General features: G+C 43.3%; 1 protein-coding gene across 1 annotated transcript in view; it reads right to left on the bottom strand.

The window, feature by feature from the left end:
• Positions 1 to 16,820, bottom strand: part of LOC111158574 (microtubule associated scaffold protein 2) — a 586,722-nt gene that overhangs the window by 141,844 nt on the left and 428,058 nt on the right. Inside the window, exon 7 of the mRNA XM_022520694.1 lies at positions 13,230 to 13,441. Coding sequence (XP_022376402.1) covers positions 13,230 to 13,441 — 212 coding nt within the window. The remainder of the gene's footprint in view (positions 1 to 13,229; positions 13,442 to 16,820) is intronic.

Here is a 16,820-nt window from a genome sequence, read left to right as displayed (position 1 = left end):
GCTGCTCTCCTTGGTATTGAAACTGCACTCCTTGGTAGGTGAACTTGGTCCTGGCTGGGCTTCTTGTTGATCTTCTGGGGGAGGGGCCTGTTGTAGTGATTCTCAAGTGTTTTTGCCCCGGGCGGAGTTACACCGCCCTTACCAGGGGCCGGGCTGAGTAATCCGCTCGGGTTTGCTTTCAGGAGCTTTTGTTCCCTGAGTGCTTTCCGTAGAGTTCCGGAGGGCGGGAATGAAGATGGCGGCCTCCCGGTCTCCGGCCCGGAGGAGCCGAGAGCCCGGGGCCCCACTCCTCAGTGCGCCCTCAGAGAAAAGCGCCGATTTACTCCCGTCACCCTGCCTCCAGCCGCGCTCCGAGCTGACCGAGCCTGTGACCGGTTCAAGGTTACCCCGAGCTTAGAGCTTACTCCTCGGCTCTGTCTCTGTAGCCGGCTTCCGTGTTCTAATACCTGTAAGCTCTGCGACACTCAGACACCCCCGATCCTTCTGTGACCCTGCGGGACCTGAGGCCGCGCTGACCCTGCGTGGGCTTCACCCCGGTTAAGCCTCTGGAGCGATGTCCCTCAGCGGAACAGACTTTTAAAAGTCCCGATTTTGTGCTCCGTTGCTCCGCCGCTTGCCCGGAGCCGGCCCCTCCCCCCGCGGTCTATCTTCCAGTCGCTTTGGATTCACTTCTCCGCCAGTCCTACCTTTCCGAAAGTGGTTGATTTTCTGTTTCTAGAGTTGCTGTTCTTCTTCTCTTCGATCTCCCGTTGGATTTGTAGGTGTTTGCAATCTTTAGATAAGCTATCTAGCTGATCTCCCGCTACCTGAAGTAGTCTCAGCCTGCTACTTCTCCGCCATCTTGACTCCTCCATCCCCCATTGTGTTTTCACACAAGAAATGGTCATTCTGAAGGTTGCTTATTGTCAAAAGTATAAATGAGGATCTGAAGAAGAAAAAATTCTGACCATATAAAGAAGAAAAAATTCTGAACATCTTAGGTCTGAAAAATCGCTCAGGTCTTTACTTTTGGGGGGAAATATAGCATCTCATGGATCTTATTTAATAGCCATCTGGGGCACCTGGGTGGCTCAGTGGTTAAGCCTCTGCCTTTGGCTCAGGTCGTGATCTCAGGGTCCTGGGTTCAAGCTCCACATCGGGTTCTCTGCTCGGTGGGGAACCTGCTTCCCCCTCTCTCTCTGCCTGCTACTCTGCCTACTTGTGATCTCTCTCTCTGTCAAATAAATAAATAAATAAAATCTTAAAAAAAAAAATCTGAATCTGTTTCATGACTTGTCCTGGGCATGGCAGAAAGTCTTTCAAGGATGGGATGTCTCAAGGAGTGGAGCAGAGTCCTGACCCTCACAGTTAATCTCAGTATAGCTAACTTCAGAGTTAATCTCAGTATAGCTACAGTTGTTACTTAATTTAGGGCAATAAGAAACCAGTAAGGTACAAGTGCTCCTTCACTCACAGTGCCAAATTACTGAATGAAGCATGTTTTATCATTGCAGCCCCTGAACACTGTCCTTCATTGATTGTCAGAAGTGTGACATCCCAGCATGAAATCAAGATGCTGTTTTGCCCTGAGATTTTGTTCTGTTGGTATTGCCAGACATGCAGGGATAAGGAAAATCAAAGCAGAAATGCTCTCACCTCTGCCTGAGAAAAGGTTGTGTGTTAATACCCCCAGTGGTATTGGGGAGAACTGTCACTTTCCATGCAGCCCTGGTCAGAGGCAAGGGTTGCATTAAATGTCCTACCTGGTTTCTTGTTGTAATGCTGATTGGCAAAATACCCTTCTGTGTTATTTTGACCATGGTAAATCAATTTGATGTTTTTGTCAATAAAATATCATGGTTAAAAAAGTGGAAGGAGCACGGAAATTGGAGGCAAGAGACCTTAATTCTACTGCTTACTGGCCATCAGACCTTGGGCCAGAAATAAATTCTTTTCCTCTGTTTCTTTATCTGGAAAATGGGAATACTCCCTTAAGCTCTCCCACCTGTCTTTCTGCTAAGAGAACAAAATGAGGTGCTCTGAAACTCTGCTGTGGGATATCTGGGATTTTTTTTTAAGATTTTATTTATTTATTTGACAGACAGAGATCACAAGCAGGCAGAGAGGCACGCGGTGGTGGGGGGGATTGGCGTGAGAAGCAGGCTCCCTGCTGAGTAGAGAGCCCAATGTGGGACTCAATCCCAGGACCCGAGACCATGACCTGAGCTGAAGGCAGAGGCTTAACCCAGTGAGCCACCCCGGTGCCCTGGGATATCTGGGATTTTCTTGAGGCAGTACCCTGTATCACATATCCCCTTCTTTATTCTGAGACTTACCAGGTGTGTGTTAAATACTTGATGTATGAAATAAAAAACAAAATGTTATGTGATCAAAGCAAGCTGAGTTATCTATAAAATGGGCATCAAAACATCTACATTAGAAGGTTAATGTGAAAATTAAATGAAACAATGTAAGACATATAAAGATCCAAGCAGCACCCAGGACACATTTGATGTTTATAATTCCTATCCCCCGCCCCCCCAAATCCTGAAAGCTTTACAGAAGATTTTTGAGATGAAAGCAACAAGGTTCTCAGGATTGCAACAAGTGAACATTATCTGAATGCAAAAGTCACTAGACCCAAACAGAGTCAGCCTAAAATACCAACAACTACCTTAATGCCTTCCTTGTCTTTGGAGAATTGACCCCTTCATCATTACATAGTGCCCCTCTTTATTGCCAATAAACTTCCTTGTTCTGAAGTCTGAGTCTCAAATTAATATAGCTACTCCTTATTTCTTTTGATTAGTGTTAGCATGGTATATCTTTCTCTATTCCTTTACCTATAATCTGGGTCTTTATATGTAAATTGAGTTTCTTGTGAGTGGGTGAGCCACAGTGGGCCAGTGGCCACCCCACACTCCTGCTGGCTACAAGCAAGCTCCTCAGAAGTGGGGGGAAGAGGGCAAGTGCTTTCATACCAGCCTCAGCCCCACTTAACATTCCTGGTCACCTGCTGGAAGGGACCTCCATACTGCCCAGCAATGCCCTGTTTCTTGGACCCCCCTGAAAGTCCTTCTGCCCCACTAGCTCTGCCCACTACCCCAATTCTGCACTGCATGGCCTGCCCACCTCAGCACACCTACGGGACCCCCCTCACCACTGAAAAAGCAGAAACAGCAAGTGGTGCACCCCATTTTAGCCCCCTGCCATTAAATCCACAAACAGGAAAAAAAATAATAAATAAATTTAGGTTTCTTGTGGACACTTAAGTTTAAAAACATCATATATATATATATATTTTATTTTTTTTATTTTAGAGGGAGAGAGCATGAGCAGGAGAGAGAGAATCTTAAGCAGGCACCACACCCAGCATGGAGCCTGATGGGGGGCTCGATCTCACAACTGTGAGATCATGACCTGAGCTGAAATCAAGAGTCAGACTCTTAACCAACTGAATCACCCAGGTGCCCCACTATCTTTGTCTTTTAACTGGTGTGTTTAGACCACTCATATTTAATGTGATTATTGATAGACTTGGATTAATATCTAACCAACTTCTCCATTTGCTTTTCTAGGTACTTTTCTTTTAATTGCATTTATTATTTCTCCTTTCCCCTTTTCTTGGGCCTCCTTTGTGCTTATAACATAAATATATCATTCTGTCTCTGTGTTTCTTTTAAACAGAAACAAGGGGCAAAGTCAGTTAAGCATCTGACTCTTGATTTCAGCTCAGGTCATGATCTTAAGGTGCTGAGACTGAGCCCCTTATCAGGCTCTGTGCTGAGCATGGAGCCTGCTTGAGAGTCTCCCTCTCCCTCTACTCCTCCCCCTGTTTTCTCTCTCTTTCAAAAAAACAGTTTCAGTTTAAACTGAAACCAAAATTGGGGACATACTTTGAGCAGTTATATCACCTCCTATCTATTGTGTTAGTACAGACAGTATTTATGGTGGTAAGTCTCTGTTTCCAAGACAACACTGTAATATAATAAAGTCTCAACACTTTTGAATTTCAAATGTTTCTCTTTCTGTTCCTGGTAGAGCAAAAGTGGTGGGCTTTCCCTCTCCAGGGACTAAATTACAGATACAGACTGTTTGACTCTTGGGTTTGTGTGAAACTTAATTGCTTTTATGAATTATCTCATAGGCAAATTCCTTGCAGTGTACAACATTTGTTTTAGTTTTGCAGTCTCAGTAATTTGATTGTCAGGAATAAAATGAAAAATAAAAGTGGTTGTGTGTTTTCAGTTTCAAACCCAGTTTCAATGAAGTTTGTGGAATAGACGGGTCTGTAGTTCACGTGTCGTGAACAGGAGGAGGGCAGTGCTTGCTTTTTGTAAAATTTCCTGGAATTTACAGTAGTGTTTGGCATGTGCTCTTCTCTCGGGGCACAGACTTTCACTTCCAGACAATGCCTGTAGATGTCACCATTGCCACTTCTCCCAGGGTAAAGCGCTTGGCTTCAAGGTATAAGGAAGAAAGCCCAAACTCTGAAAACTGGCTGATTGTGGAGAAACCAGGACAGTCTGGTTGTCCTTGCCTGTTCACAGGTTCTCCTCTGAAACTGTCAAACTCCTTCTTTATCACTTTCATCCTCTGTCTGGTACCTGGCATTATAAATCACTCTCCCCCTTGCACAAATTCCTCCCTCATTTGCCTTCTGTGAGGGGGATTCTACTGTTTTCACCACTCTTTTCTTTGTTTCCCTCTGGCCCCCACAGGAACACTGTTGTCTTTGTCCTTCTGTATACACTCTCTTGTCACTCTCATTCCTTTCTATGTTGCTTCTATATAAACGGATCCCAAGTTTTCTAGAGCTTCTTTTTTCTCTCTTGATATCTAAACCCATGTTTAACTCCCTAAGAAGACTCCAGGATCAAAAAACAGAAAGAATCTTGAAAATCAACCAAGTGGGGGGCAGGGGCTGTACCAGGCATGGAGGGATGCTGCAGACAACAGAGTCAGCACAGACAGAATGACAGTCATCCTTAACTGAAGTAATTTAGAAGCAGAAATTCTGAACCATAGTTAACTATATAAAAAATAGAAGCTCCTCCCAAAGAGAATAAGAGAGACCTAGGATGCTCCTGAAATGAGGAGTGGAACTCTAGACAACTTCTTCTGAACCTCAAAGAGACATGTTATATTTGAGTTAAAAGCATATTTTGGGGAAAAAATGCCCATCCCTACGGGTCCTTTGGAGCTGGATCTTAAGAGTTCCTGGATATAGAGTATGCAGTTCCAAAGACACTTAAAAGAGAACCCATGATGTCTTTAAACATTTCTGAGTTATAAACACAGAATACCTCTAAAGTTCTTAACACTTTCCATGTCACAGTGTTGTGATTTTTGCTTGGGTGTTGTCGGGGTTGGGGTGGGGAGGGTTTATCACTCATCCTCTAGAACATCTTCTCCTAGTTCAAGCCTCAATAAGCTCCCCAATTTGCTCACCACCTTTGTTGTTGGTCCTCTATCTACTCTCTCCTTTCCACCAGTCCCCTGATCCTCATTCTGTCCCTTCTCACCTCTTGCCTGGATTATTAGCAATACTAGTAGAGCCCCCTAATTGTTTCCTTTGCCTGGAATTTTCTTTCTACCATCCATCCCATATGCTGCTACCATAATGATCTTCCTAAAATTCAGCTTCAAACACTTTAGCCATCTGTCCAAAACTCTCAGTGCCTCCTGGCTGCCCCAAAGAGAGTCCCCTCTCTTCACTTTGCTGTTCAAGTCCCCAAACCCTTCTGCCTCATTCCTGCATGTCATCAGTCCCACACTCCAAACTTTAGGCAAAAGCCTCTCCCCCCTCTATAGAACTGTCCTGTCCTTTCCCAGGGCTGTACCACCTGCAGCATGGGATCCCTCCAGCTCCACCTGCTGAAATCCTATTGCTGTCGGAAGCCACTTCATAAGCACCTGTCCTCTCTGAGGGACCCCAGTGATCCTGGCTGGAGGAATAGCTCCTTCCTGCAGTTCCCTTAGTGCCCTAAGACATCCACGCATCATGATCTGAACAAGTGTATCTCCTTGGGAATTAGAAGTCAGGGTCTGACACGTAGTTTTTAAATGTTCCATTTAGGGTGCCTGGGTGGCTCAGTGGGTTAAGCCGCTGCCTTCGGCTCAGGTCATGATCTCAGGGTCCTGGGATCGAGTCCCGCATCGGGCTCTCTGCTCAGCAGGGAGTCTGCTTCCCTCTCTCTCTCTGCCTGCTTCTCTGTCTACTTGTGATCTCTCTCTGTCAAATAAATAAATAAATAAAATCTTTTAATAAATAAATAAATAGATAAATGTTCCATTTAACAAACAGGTGTTGGGTAAAACAGTATGGTCAGGGTGGACAGGGAAGTGTCCTTGGAATGGGGCATAATTTGGACTGTATGTGGGTTGAGGAAGAGGTAGAATGCAAGCCGTAGAGGGAGGCTCTCAGCAGTACTCTCTGCAGGCAACAGGTGTCTCATGCAAGTCCACGCTCCCCACTCTTGCCCCTGGTGGAAAGGCACGGAACAATCCACCAGGACACCTGCCCCTTTCAGGAAGCAGATGTCAAAAGGAGGCAAGGAGAGGGCTCAGCTTCATTAGGCAGCTTTCTCTCTCTCTCTCTCAAGTAAATAAATAAACAAATCTTAAAACAATTAACAATAACTGAGATTTAGAAAAGTTAACAAACTCCTCTCTCACAGGAAAAAGAGTCTGGAGCTGAGAAACCCATATCTCCCATCTCCCAAGCCAGTATTGCTCCATTAAAGTTATCATTCCAGGGCGCCTGGGTGGCTCAGTCATTAAGCTAGCCTGCCTTCTGCTCAGGTCATGATCCCAGGGTCCTGGGATTGAGCCCTGCTCCCTGCTCAGCGGGAAGCCTGCCTCTCCCTCTCCCTCCACCTGCAGCTCCCCCTGCTCTCTCGCTGTCTCTGTCAAATAAATAAATAAAACCTTAAAAAAATAAAGTTATCATTCCTTTGACTTGCTTTTACTTGGAAGGATGCTTATAGCAATTCATTTATTTTAAAATAAATTTCCAGTGACACGGTAGCAGAGACTGTCAGAGGGCATGGGTCTAGATCAGTTAAGTGGCATGGCCTTGTGACGTGCCATTTCCACTCAGCTCTGCTGCCTCCCTGGCCTAGAGGAAAATGACACCAAATTCTGGATCTCAGCATATTTTAAAGGCATGCACTTTTACTACAGAACACTTTTAACCAACTGCTGACCAGGCATTGGGGAAAACTTCTTCCTTTCAAAAGCAGCAAATGAAACTCATCTTTCTTCTCCCTTGGCATCCATCTGTATTCGAAAGGGGTATCATTTAATTTAAAAAAGAAAACTACTTATGACAAAGTATAAAAGATGAACCGAATGGGAACAAATTCTGCCTTAGTCAAATATCTATTGTTTCTTATTTATTTATTTATTTATTTATTTACTTTTTATGCTGTTCAGTTAGCCAAGATATAGTACATCATTACTTTTTGATGCAGTGTTCAACAATTCATTAGTTGCATGTAACACCCAGTGCTCATCACAACAGGTGCCCTCCTTAATACCCATTATCCGGTTGCCCCATCCCTTCAGCCCCCTCCCTTCTGTAACCCTCAGTGAGAAAGGGGAGCCCTCTTACATTGTTGCTGGAATGCAAGCTATTATTTCCTTATTATGAAAGTTATGATTTTATCAGTGAAGTATGATTTTATCAGTGAAGCTCTTATCAGGGACCAGTACTGGGTATCTTCCGTAAAAGCTGAGAAGACTTTGCAATTTTAAATTTTATTTTCTACCTACCATGATGTTTTCCATCATGGACATCTTATGCCAGGGGTTCTTATGACTTCAAAGAGCTACTTGGCTTGGTTGGGAGTTCTACCTTTTGATACTGGGAATATATTGAAGTTTGGGGGCTGTGCTAAGAATTTCCTTAGGCTAGAACCATAAAAGTAAAAGCAAACATTCACTGTTGTCCCAGCAAAGTACTGTAGCCACATTTACTTTGGTGACACATAACATTCTTCCAGAACAGCAATCACTGAACCGTCCATGTACTACTTTACTAGCATATCCCACTAGTTACGTGCTGAAGAATCATCAGAAGTGCTTGCAGTCTCTCTAAGCCTACTTTAGTCAAGGTAAAATTAAGGGAAGAGAAGATAATCACAGAGCATTATCTGTAAGGAGAGGGACAACAAACACTATATTTAAATGGTCGGTTTTTTTGGGATTTAGGGAGCAAAAAAGAGCTTACTGCTTTCAATGCTGATTCAACTCTGAGAGCTCCACTCAATGGAAAAGTCTCTGAAATACAAAATCCTTTGGCTGGAGGATATAATGGTTTCTCCGGCTGCGTTTGGAGCTCTAGGGCAGACATTTATCCTGATAAATCCCTGGGTTTTAAAATCTGAATGTAGCAAATGGCTAAAGCCAGCAAGCATTTATTTTACGGAGGGATTCTCTGCCTGTCTTTTTCTCCTCCCCTTAGCCCACACCCTACTCTGACCAAACAACAAAGCCAAGTGCTCTGGAGTATAAAGATGAATCTGGGTGGTCTTCCTGATGAGGAGCTTTTGACCTGTTACAGAGTAATTGCCGCATTTTGGAAACGATTCCTGAGTGCCTAGGTTCCTATTCATAAATCATTAATATACCAGGAGCTTAAAGAGAGGCAGGACAAAAGACTTTGAGTGTCCCCTTCCCCCTTATGCATATGCTCTTCCATCATCTTTACTCATCTAGAATCCCACCCGTATCCATCCCGGCTCTTCAAGTCTGCTTCTTAGACCACTCACAGTGGCCTTCCCATTCACAGTAATTGGGCTTGCACCTGCAACAGGTTAAATATTGCCTTAGACAGTTTTCTGGTATCATCCTGTACAAGTGTTAACTTTGTAATAACTGTGTCACTTTCTGTTTCTTCTAATTGTGTTTTTTTCTCCTTAATTACAATAAAGGCATCTTGAAGGTGAGAGAGGCAGAGGAAGAGATAGCACATAATCTTGTGGAAAAACATGGGTGTTGAATATGGAACAACCTGTCTTGGTATCATGGCTCCCATCCCTTTCTCATTATGTGGAAGAGAGAGAGGCAGGCTACCTGCTGAGCAGGGAGCCGGATGCATGGCTCGATCACAGGACCCTGGGATCATCACCTGAGCCGAAGGCAGACGCTTAACGACTGAGCCACCCAGGTGCCCCTGCCTTTTACTTTGTTGAATCCTCTACGGAAACATTCATAGGGTAGAAACAGCGTTAATAAAAATCTACTAACAAAAGTGAGTTGAAATGCTGAATTTGAAATATATAAACTATATTTAAAAATATACACCCTAACTAACAACAGAAACACAGATGAAGTGAATAGTGAATATAGCAAAATGTTAATAAGTATTAAATACAGATGATGGGTGTTCAGATGTTGTGCTTTCTACTCTTCTGAATTTAAAATTATTGTTTGATATAAGGTCAAACAGTAAAAGCAATATATATATATATATGTGTGTGTGTGTGTGTGTGTGTACAGGGGAAAAAGAAGGCTGATGCATTATTAGTTTTATTATAAGCTTATATAGTACACAAATGTTTGACATTAGTTTTCAATTCTTTTATGCCTAAACTATTTAATACTAAATTAAAAAAAAAAAACAATTAAAACCCATCATCTACTATCACATTTATAAAGCCAAAGATAAAAATGATGCAAGTAAATGTAAAAAATACTGAAAAATATAATAATCTTACTAAAAATAAGATAAAATAAATGCACCCTCAGATGTAACTTGTATAAAACCTGATGGTGCCTGGCAAGGGACCGTCATCTGAATTATTTCCCGGATTGGCCACCAGGGGCTGCTAAAGAGTAGCATTCCCGGGAACCAGGCAGCAAGAAAAAGATAAAAAATCATTCAACTTGACCCTAAGAAGTGCAGAGTCCGAGAGTGAGGCTCATTACTACACCACCCGGAGTTCTGGCACCACAGATTTCAGCAGATCTGTCTGGCCTGTGGTGAGGACGATGCCTTGCCGCAGGGGCGGAGCTGCCTGGAACCAGAGCAAGCCTGAGGCTGCTGTTAAGCACCTCAATGTGGCAGCTTGGAATCCCTGGACACTGGGCTCAGGCTGTTCCCAGCTGACAATTTTCACAGCTGCTCTGCCAGGAGCTGTAAAGCATGGGGCATGGGGCTGGAATGGAAGATTCTTATCTACGCTTCTAACTCCTTTTTTCTAGGAACTTCACATACACTGAGACTTACTCTCAATACTTCCTTAATGGTATCAGCACATTCCGGAAAAACATACATAGCAGCAGCTGAATAGCTAGACTTGAAAATTATTTCCATCCTAAAGTACACTCCAGGCCAAACTCTTTATGAACAAGTATAGTGAAAGAAGAAGAGCTTTATAGGTCTAGTCTAGGTCTTATTCATCTCAACTGAGAGTAAAATATTTGAGGGCAGAGCCTTGTCAGATTTCCTCGTACTCAAAAAGAAGGTTTTGCTCAATAATTATTTGAAGTAACTTCACTCATTCATTTATGACATTCTCACAATAACCTTGTGAAGCATTATTCACCGTATTTGAAGTTAAGGAAACAGAGACTCAAGGATGACCAGTCAGAGGGGACTTGGCTAATGGAGCCGGAGCAACGGCAAGGATATTACTCCTTTTGGTGATGTGATGAGGCTCAGAGAGGGGCAGTAACTTGCTCAAGGTCTCATCCGTAGACAGAAGCGAAGGGAGAGCTGAGTCCTTGCTGGTCCCATGCCCTCTCTACCGCGCTATGCTTTACAGACAAATCTGCTATGGTATAGAAATAATACAGGCATAGATTTCCAAGACGCATGGTTGAGCCTTCTAACCACAAAAGAAAAGAGATACTGCCTTTTCAAGCTGGCTATGGAGGTGTGCCTCTGTTTTCCTAGGTGCTCCCACCCCACCTCCCACCTCCTGGTCTAATCTGGTACCACTGGGCAAACTCTCAAATCAACCATCTTAACCACGTAGGATACATGGTAGCCTCTGTGGAAACCACTTCTGTTCAATTACAGACTTTTTTTTTTTTTTTTTTAACACGCCCATTTTTAGTTCTGGGGTTTATCTGGGGAGAGAGTTGAGATCAGAAAGACAGAAAAGCACACGATGCTGTGTGGGAGGTGAAATGCCATGGTCGTTTGGGAGGCCTGTCTGGGGTTGCTGGTTGTGATTTACTGAAAAGAACATGAAATTCATGTCTGCCATCCGTCTTGCTGAAATGTCACGCTGAGTGCAACTCGAGTAGTAGGGAGGTCTGAAGGCGATGCCTACAAATCATGTGCTAGACCTTTGTGGTCTCTGATTTAAGAGCCATGTGTATTCTGTGGAGAAATAAAACTCTTGGTCCATGGGCCAACAAGGAATATTCCGGGTCATAGAATTACTTAACTATGGGGAACCAACCCTTGATTTCTGCCCAGGAACTCCCTTCTCTGCCATAATGCCATAAATGGGGTCCAAAAGTTCCAACTTGGGAACACAGCACGTATTACCAATATGTTATATCAATGTCTGTTGATATGTCTAGCCACGGAAACATCTCTCAAGGATTGGTTACATGATGAGTACTGGGTGATGTATGGAAGAGTTGAATCATTATATTATACACCTGAAACTAATGTAACATTGTGTGTTAATTATAGTGGCATTAAAATTTTTTAAAAAAGGATTTGTTAAGACAAGAGTAGAAGTAACAGAAGAGCAGAGTAATGACATCAATGTTACCATTGACCCTTGATGGGCAACCTCATTCTTTTCTCTTTATTAAAGATGCGACAGTCAGAGGAAAATACATATTAAGCTAAAGAACAGAAGACAGGTCTCTCTTTCTCTCATAAGAAAACTGCTCAATATGTACCATAGCAAGTCAGGCCCCAATGGCCCCTCCAAAATGTGCCTGTAATTTTAATTCTTACAGGGTTGGGTGTAGACTGACCTGAGCTGTTCAAGGTTGACACCCATGGTATACCTGCCAGAAAGGAAGGTATGCAATTCAAAGTAGTCATTCATTGTGAACATCGTGGTTGGGAAAGAGGCTGAAACTATGGATAAAACTGAATTCTGTTCTTCTTGTCTTTCACTACACCAACAAATTGCTAACTGGGTCTTTCTGCTGAAAGTCTCAAGTGAAACAGAAAACAACCACCACAACAAGGCAGGCTTCTGTACTGGGAGGGGTGGGGGGGCATAGGATGTCCTCCACACTTTAATGTTCAGGTGGTAAACAACACCAAGGATGTAGGGCTATATAACATTCTTCTGCTTTTCTTCTTTAAAGTAGCCAGACACTTAGCTAGCTCATTTTCTTATTTGGAGACAAGCATTTGCAAAGTATTTTTACTTCCTCCCATTTATAGTTACCAGAAGGTCCATATATGAAACTCAGAATGCCTTATGGGTTTTTAACATGCTGATTCATAATGTTTAAACCTCGAAGGTAAATGTTCATCTTCTCCCCCAAACATGCCTTGGCTATTTCTTGCTAGAACACAAATGCATTCCTTCAGACGCCAGGCTCCCCTTAACCTCTGCTCCACGATGACTAGCGGGAAAGCTGAGCTACATCATGGCTAATAACAGACTCAGTGTGTGGATGGCTCCAGGAGCCTCTGGATAACTTCTCTGCTGAGAATGAACAAGCTCTTTGCATTTTCAGAGAAACCAAAGGAGCAGAGAGGGTGCCATCCACCCCATGCTGCTCCATGAACACCGTGAGCATGGCCCCAACTCCTCCGTCACGATGTCCCCAGACCTGGCACATCCCATCTCCTTTCAATGGCTATGGTGGAACAGCACAGTGTTCCTGCCTCCCTTTTATTTGAAATGTGAGGAAATTTTAGAATTTGGCCATTTCGTCCCTAAAATGACAATCTCATATTCTGTTTTCTTCCAAGATCTCACCTTCAAAACATTCATTTATATCTTCTTTGTTTTTTTGTTTGTTTGTTGGTTGGTTGGTTGGTTTGTTTGTTTTTTTACAAAACTTTCCCTTTTGAAATCACAGTTACTCAGTCATTCTTCCCAGACCGATTTCTCTCACACATACGTATAAACTTGGCTTCCAGGACGTTAGATACTGCTGCTGGAGATTTTGTATGACTTTCTGAAAATCAGATCGATATCTACCCCTAAACCCAAACTAAGACTCCCCTCCCCTTCACCCCCCACACAACTACCACCATCACCACCCTCTTCTCCAGCAAAAAGCCCCTCGACATTCCCCGAACATGGCCTCACCTTTCTGGAGAAATACTGAGTGGACACGGCGAGCGCCTGGAAGCCACACACAGCTCTCCGCAGCTCCCCCTGCATGAGGCCCAGCTGCCGGGCCTGCTGCTGGCACCTCTCCTTTAGCCGCTGGACCAGCTGCCGCTCAGCTTCGCGGTTCTGCAGTTCTGGCTTGGGGGAAAACCCATTTCGGGGCGCTGTAGTCCTCTGTTTGGGGTATCCTGAAGAGAAAAAACAGAAACAAAACCAAAAACAGTTGCTTTGTGAAAAAACATTCATCCCAAATGTGACAAAAGCTCTCGGGTACTTTCATTCAGAGCAAGTGGCTGAGAAGGTTGGTCATTTTGGGCACTGACAAGAAAAAAAAGAAAGGGACTTCAAATGTTTCCTCCGTTTATGTGGTTCCCAGTGCAGAGTTTCACACTTAGGAAAAGATTAACAGACAAAACGGTCAGCTTCCTTCCAGCTCGCTGCATTTCTTCTAGGTCTGCTTAGAGAGACTGAGGCAAGTTCTTGTTTTCTGTTTATTGGGCTTTTGGGGTTTTTTGCTTTTCTCCTTCAAGGGGATTACTCTGTGAAAATGTCTATGGGAAATAAATCAGTCAATCCAGCTTGAAGTCAGAATTAGAACCTAGCGACCTTTGAATTGGGCATCCAGGAGTAATGCCTACGTGTCCCCCTTCCTTCCCTTGCTAGCATTGCTCTACAGACCCTCTCTTTGTTATGAGTCAAGCCATACCTCTCATGACCTCTGCTCCAGGGATTTCTACTTTAAATTCCTACAGCCTCAGTGTCCTCCAAGATATTCCCCCCACGTGCTCACTCATGCCACCCCAGGGCTAAAGGTCCAGTCCAAGCCCCCATAACCTCCACCTTCTACTGGGAAGCCCTGCTTCTTCTTATCTTTCCCTGCACCATAGTCAGAATGATCTTTATGAATAAGTACTGTATGGTGGCTAATATAACATAATAAAAAAAATAAATTAATTAAAGAAAAAAATAAGGTTTAACCTTTTGTCAAAAGGAAAATAAATAAATAAAGCAATCCTTGACCTGCGTGTACCCCTTCCTGCTGTTGGGCTCCACTGAGGTAAAAACGAAGTGCTCCTTCCTTCCCATGGCCCACAAGTCCTCTGATGTCTGCCTCGTGCCAGGCAAACAGTAGGTGTGGGGAGGCCACAGAGGAAGGAACCAGAAACTCCACCTGGTGCTGGAGATAGGGTAAGGGATGTTTTAAGGAGAATGACTATTAATTAGGTGGAAGGTTGGGGGGGGGCAGGTAAAGGCAAGGCCCCTAGGAAGAGCTCACTGATAAGCAGTACATTATGGTCAAAGACTTGGGGGGTGAGCGAGAGTCTCTCTCAGATACCCCGTGCTTCCAGTGTGAGGCTCAGACCCAGCTTGGCACCCACAGAAAGCCTCGGTGGGGGACGGAGGACCTCTATTCCCCAAGAACATTCCTTCCTTTCCTCAAGTAGAGAACATGATGTGGACACTGAGCACACAGTCATAAACAAACTTTAATATTTCAAAAGTTCTTTTGTCTCTCCAGTCCCTCCAAAATATCAGGAAGTAACACAGAAAATAAATCAGAAAATGGTCACTTCGGTACCCGATCTACTGAGAGACAAGGGTAGCAGGCTTAGTCTATTGAACACCTAAGTGCCCTTACCTTTTAAGGGCAAAAGATGGTTAACTGATCTAAATACGTCTTCTGATTGTTAATTTAATGGCAACCGTGCTAATTTTAATTAAATCTTCCTCTTCTTAAGAAATCATCAGAGATTGCAAAAAGCAAGCTCACGTATGGCGTATCTTCAACTATTATGGCGTAATGAAGTAGTAGAATGTGAAATTAATGCTTCTTTAAAATGATCTTTATGCCAGTGGAATACATAATAATCCAGAAAATTCACTTGCACATTGCAGGCAAATGAATCTTAATATGTGCTCCATACCAATATCCTCAATACTGATAACAAAAGAAAAATAATTATCAATGAAATGTGAGAGGTTTTACTGCGTTCTGCATTAAACTCAAAGACGTAGCCTGAGACCCAAGGTAGATATTTTCACGATTACTGTTTTCCAGGTTACTGGTGGGGCTGACTTTATAAAACACTCCAGTGTTTTAATTAATGTGTTGGGGTACCAGGTGCCCTGCACCATAATATATATCTTATACATGTGTAATAGAAGGCACCTCTTTTAGAAATCTAAAGGAGATAGTAAAAGATACTTCTAGCTCAGTGAATTATAGCTAATTGCAACCTACAGCATATAAAATCATCTCTGAATTTGTGCATATTGTAAGCACTCATTTTGTGTGTTTTTGGCTGTCAGAGTTTTATCCTGTTATTATTATTATTATTATTATTATTATTACTATTCTTTTCATCATTATCATTAGCATTAGGTTAGCAACGATATTCAGTGGTAAATGGACAACATAAAGAAGGATTTGGTGAACCCTCTTCTTGGTGTTCACTGATACCAGTGTTATTGTGATATTGCTTTAATTCCCATGCTCAAAATTCCTGTGTTCTACTGAACACCAGTACACTCAGTCCACATTCTACTCATGGGGCCACCAAATGAGCCAAGACAGATGTTCTCCTGAGAACATCAGCTTTTGGTATCAACACACCAAGTGTAAGATTTGCGGCTTTCTGACACCTTGTGAAACAAATCTTTGTTAGGGACTCCTGGCCAGCGACACATTGGCCACCAACAGCACAGACTAAGACTCAGGCCCCGGCGCTAAGTCTTATTGGAAGGAAACCCAGAGACACAAGGTTGGTTGTGGAGTCATCTGTTGCTTTAACTGAAAAGGGTCCTGCCATTTTCTAGATGGACTGGCGAGAAGTCTGTCTAGAACCAGTAATCATTTCACTGTCAGTAGCGCATTCTGGGACCTCACCAAAACCAGTATTCTTTCTTGTGCTGTCAATGTGTGTTAAGTACTTCTATAGTTAACTCCCTGAAGTATTGTTCTGTCACTTACTTTTCTGTCTACCCACATGTAATACTGTTCCCAGGATGGTACGTGAGGATGGCTGCATGGCCTCATCGACCATCTTGGAGACAGAGAACTTATGTCGAAAGAAAAATGACTGACACACAGCCAGCTTCACCTGTTTCACTAAAGATTAAGGAGAATTTTGTTTGTTTCTACTGTCTTCTCCTAAAAGCCAGCACATAATGGAACTAAGATGCCAATTGGCTTTGGAAGTGAGGCTTAGTTAAGGGAACATGACAGAAAAGTTGCAGAGGGCAATGGTCCCATGGAGTTCATGGAGCACATGCTTGGCCCTGCAATGGGACGTGCTGATGGTGACTTACTTTTGACCTTTTGACCTCCTACACCCATGTGTCTCTGGAAAAGCCAATGAAATGCTTTAACTGAGGGGTATGCTGTGCCACCTGAGCACACTTCAGGTGCTGGAAGGTTTTGTTATCATCTCCTTTGGTTCCTTGCAGTGTTTATATTACTTCCAGGGTAGTTGAAGTTTTGAAGTTTTGAAGGCACGCCACTGACCTCTCACCACAGTCAGACAGAGCCTATTTCCAGGTGTTTGGTCTCTTTCCCAAGAATTGGTT

Source organism: Enhydra lutris, unplaced genomic scaffold (genome assembly GCF_002288905.1).
Source record: "Enhydra lutris kenyoni isolate GAN:26980312 unplaced genomic scaffold, ASM228890v2 scaffoldscaffold60, whole genome shotgun sequence".
Classification (NCBI taxonomy): Eukaryota; Metazoa; Chordata; class Mammalia; order Carnivora; family Mustelidae; genus Enhydra; species Enhydra lutris.
The sequence above is the reverse complement of the archived record's forward strand: the minus strand, read 5'-3'. Positions and strand labels throughout refer to the sequence as shown.